The 4,388-nt window shown below is 53.5% G+C and overlaps 1 protein-coding gene across 1 annotated transcript in view; it reads right to left on the bottom strand.

Annotated features, from left to right (window-relative positions):
* Positions 1–1,557: 1,557 nt before the first annotated feature.
* TNIP2 (TNFAIP3 interacting protein 2) overlaps positions 1,558–4,388 on the bottom strand; it is an 8,529-nt gene continuing 5,698 nt past the window's right edge. Inside the window, exon 5 of the mRNA XM_011936743.1 lies at positions 1,558–2,441. Within this exon, the coding sequence (XP_011792133.1) occupies positions 2,178–2,441 (264 nt within the window). The 3' untranslated portion in view covers positions 1,558–2,177. The remainder of the gene's footprint in view (positions 2,442–4,388) is intronic.

The following is a 4,388-nucleotide window of genomic DNA, read 5'->3' as shown; positions in this document are numbered from 1 at the left end:
GAGAATGGCGTGATCCTGGGAGGCAGAGCTTGCAGTGAGCTGAGATCACACCACTGCACTCCAGCCTGGGCGACAGAGCAAGACTCAGTCTCAAAAAAAAAAAAAAAAGATGGAATCAGTCTCTTACTGCACAACAGAGGTAAGGAAGAATATGCGTGGAATACAGGAGATCCATTAGGGCATCTCTTAGTATTACCATGCCCTGTGATTAAAGTTAATGGGAAACTACAACAGCCCAATCCAGGCAGGACTACAAATCACCCAGACCCTTTAGGAATGAAGCTTTGAGTCACTCCACCAGGAAAAAACCACAACCTGCTGAGGTGCTTGCTGAATTCAGGCAAAGGGAATACAGAATGGGAAGTAGAAGAAGGTAGGCATCAGTACCAGCCACGACCATGTGACCAGCTGCAGAAACCAGGACTGTTAATTGCCATGAGTATTTCCTCCTTTTGATGAAAACATTTGTGCATGTATATAGTACTAAGAAAATCTCTTCATTTTGTTTCCTTTCTCCTTCATCGTGTGACATAAGATTTACTGACTTCACATCAACATTTGTTACCTTGGCCGGGTGCAGTGGCTCACGCCTGTAATCCCAGCACTCTGGAAGGCAGAGGCAGGCAGATCACCTGACGTCAGGAGTTCGAGACCAGCCTGGCCAACATGGCGGTACCGTCTCTACCAAAAATATAAAAATTAGCCGAGTACGGTGGTGGGCGCCTGTAATCCCAGCTAATCGGGAGCCTAAAGTGGGAGAATCGCTTGAACCCGGGAGGCAGAGGTTGCAGTGAGCCGAGCTGAGATCACACCACTGCACTCCAGCCTGGGGAACAAGAGTGAAACTCCGTTTCAAAAAAAAGTATTGGTACCTTTATGTAATAGTATTTGGGTTGGGGATTGGTGGATTTCCGGTTGTATGAAGGATCGTTGTATTATGTTAGGTGTAATTGTGACTTTTTGTCTTTATTTGAAGATTATCATCTCAGGAATACGTATGGGTTCAAGTTGACAAGGGGTGGACCCGTGATGGTTAATACTACTGAGTGTCAACTTTTGGACTGAAGGATACGAAGTATTGATCCTGGGTGTGTCTGTGGGGTGTTGCCAAGGAGATTAACATTTGAGTCACTGGGCTGGGAAAGGCAGACCCACCTTCAGTGTGGGTGGGCACCATCTAATCAGCTGCCAGTGCTGCTAGAATATAAGCAGGCAGAAAATCGTGAAAGGAGAGACTGGCCTGGCCTCCCAGCCTACATCTTGCCCTTGAACATGGGACTCCACGTTCTTCAGTTTCAGAACTTGGACTGGCTGTCCTTGTTCCTCAGCCTATTGTGGGAACTTGTGATCGTGTGAGTCGATACTTAACACACTCCCCTTTATGTATCTGTCTATTCCATTAGTTCTGTCCCTCTAGAGAACTAACACAGCCAGGCTCCCACTGACCCCCTTGTCTTGGTGCCTTAGCAGAAGGCAACAGCAGGAGCGTTTTCCCGTGCCAGCTGCTGTCAATACTGCTCAGTCCCTGCACCCCAGCTTCCAACACACATTCTCAGAGCAGTCACAGTAGCAAGAACGTTTATTATAAAAATAGGTGGATAGAGTAAGTGTGCTTTAACTTCCGGACAGATGACAGTGCTACTGCGATGCAGTTTCTCAGGGCAGACATGCGGCTCTGCAATGGCGGGGGCGGCCCCCCTAATGTGATGCACAGCCGCAATACTCCATTTGACAAACCTCCTGGTTCAAGGCAGAGAGGAGACACCTTATTCTACAGAACAGGATGGGGCTTCCACCCTAGGGACCATACAAGTGACCCCCCCCATAGGCAGCCACCCCTTTCTGGCAAGCTGCGGCATGCCCAGGTGCAGGCTAGGGAAGGGGCTGGTACGCTAGCACCAGATTGTTCTGGCTTCAGCCTGATGGAGACACAGACCAGGACCTCCCTCTGCCAGATGTTCCTAAACCCATCTCCACCTCCAGCCTCACTGGCAGTTCCCTGTGACCCAGCCTGTTCCATAGCCAAAGGGGGACCAAGGGAATGATCACAGTGCCCCGCACCTATTTAGGGACCTTGGATCTCAGGAGAGCTCAACCCATGGCATCTGAGAGTACCCACCCTGTCCCTGAGGGCAGCCACGCCGGGCCAGGGGGCCGTAAGGGCACGTGAGTCTCAGTCACTGGCAGCACTCAGCCACATGCCTGAGCAGCTCTTCACCTTGCTCGTCACTGAAGCACTCCAGGCAGTGAGGGCACTGAAGGTCCCCCTGGCCTCTCTGGGCCATGCCAGGATGCCCGCCCTCTGCAGGGGGTTCCAACTGTTGGGCCCCAGTCCCAGGCCTCCAGCCACCAGGCACCATAAGCTCCAATGCGTCGGTGGCCAAGTACTTGGCAGCTTTGCTCGCAGCATGGATCCGGCAGGCATCTGGCTCCTGAGAATCCTGGAGAAAAGGCAAAGGTCTATTGACATGGGCTGTGCCGAAGGTCACAAAGTCTGGTCTCAGGTTCCAGCAACTAGAGGTACGTCATCTATCCCTGAGCAGAACTTCAGTCCCCCACTTTGCTTCCTGCTGTGCCCCAGAGCCCAGAGAAGGGGGTGCTCGGTGAATGACTGAGGAGATCGATCGCACCCACGCTCCCTCATGCGCTCATGAAGAAACAGGCCCTAGTGTGGTCCACTCCCCAGCCCCTTGGTGGAAGTCCTGTTCAGCTGGACCCATCGGCCCTAGGAGACCCGACTGATAAGTTGGCCCTGATGATGTAGCCCACACACCACTGCAGAGTGGAGGTGGCAGAGCCTCTGGTGGGGAGCTGGGAAAACAGTCCAAACCCTACTCTGCACCTCCTCTGTGGGGCTTGGGGGTGCTCAGCACTCTGGGGCTCAGGAGGTCCTTCAGTAGCAGCAAGAGGTATCCCTGGCTTGGCCCCACCAACCACTTGGCACGGCCTGGCATGCGTTCTCCAAACATCCGTCCTGAAGCACCGCAGCCTGCGGCCCTCACTGCTTGTCTGTGAACTTCACTCCAGTAGGCCTTGGTGCTTCCACTTCCTGTCTGAATGTGGACTTTCCCCAGTGGGACTACAGCTTATCACCCAAGCCTTCAGCACCCCTGTCCCTGGCTGTGCCACCTAGGGACTGAGCAATCCTCGAGGGGCCACAGGCTACTGTTGAAAGGGACACAAAGGCCACTTAGTACAAAGTCTGCAGGCCCCACCAGAAACTTGACCCTCAGGGGTAAGAATCTGGGCCTGCAAGTCTGGAGCCAGTTCCTCAGGTCCGAAATCTTTGAGAGGTGGCCTAAGACCATCCTCATGATTGTACCAATAGTGATCCTTCAATCCAAATCACATGCTTCCTTGAATTCGTGAAGGTCAGAAAACCCACAGGCAAAACCAAATCCCAGGAAAACCCACATGTAGGTCTGTTGCAAGCTATTCCCATTCCGGCCGAGGGGACATGCTGAAGAATCCCCATGCCAGGGACTTAGGAGAATCTGAAACGGGGGGATGAAGAGCTGCCCATACACATTCCATTCTGTGATGCCAAGAAGGCGGTGGGGGCTGGGCAGGGGCTTGAGGCAGGGCCTGCTGTGGCTGGTGACGCCTCCAGTGCCTCCTTGTCAGCCTGTGAACTTAACGGAGGAAGACACAGTGCCCCACCAGGTTCCTCCTCCCTCATGCACAAGTACAAACAGCCGCCTGTGTCTAGCCCTCTGCTGCAGACTTAGTCCAAGGGTGTGTTAGAAAAGGTGTCCACCGGGCCGGGCGCGGTGGCTCATGCCTGTAATCCCAGCACTTTGGGAGGCCGAGGTGGATGGATCACCTGAGGTCAGGAGTTCGAGACCATCCTGGCTAACATGGTGAAACCCCGTCTCTACTAAAAATACAAAAAACTAGCCGGGCGAGGTGGCGGGCGCCTGTAGTCTCAGCTACTCCGGAGGCTGAGGCAGGAGAATGGTGTAAACCCGGGAGGCGGAGCTTGCAGTGAGCTGAGATCCGGCCACTGCACTCCAGCCTGGGCGACAGAGCGAGACTCCGTCTCAAAAAAAAAAAAGGTGTCCACCATGACTCTCCTGTGCCCTTCAAGCAGAGTTTGAGAAGCAGAAGCCACGGAGGCCCAGTGGCTGCTTGGAGCAGGGCAGTGGGGGTGGCCTCACAGCCCCAGGGTCCCTGTTCACACCCTGAAACACAGGGCAGCTCCGCTGGGCATCCCAGCTCCAGCCTGGGGTGCATCGTTTCTCAGGTGGTATCACTACTGTTCAGTCTATGCCAGGAGAGGAAGCTCTTTGAGTGGGGCCCAGGGCCATTTCCAGGACCAAAAGTGTGTCAGATACTTCATGAGGAGCTAAATAAACAAACTTCTGGATTTTTTTTTTTTTTTTGAGACC

Source organism: Colobus angolensis, unplaced genomic scaffold, assembly GCF_000951035.1.
Source record: "Colobus angolensis palliatus isolate OR3802 unplaced genomic scaffold, Cang.pa_1.0 Scaffold157, whole genome shotgun sequence".
NCBI classification, from domain to species: Eukaryota; Metazoa; Chordata; class Mammalia; order Primates; family Cercopithecidae; genus Colobus; species Colobus angolensis.
Note: the sequence above shows the minus strand (reverse complement) of the source record. Positions and strands in the feature narration are given on the sequence as shown.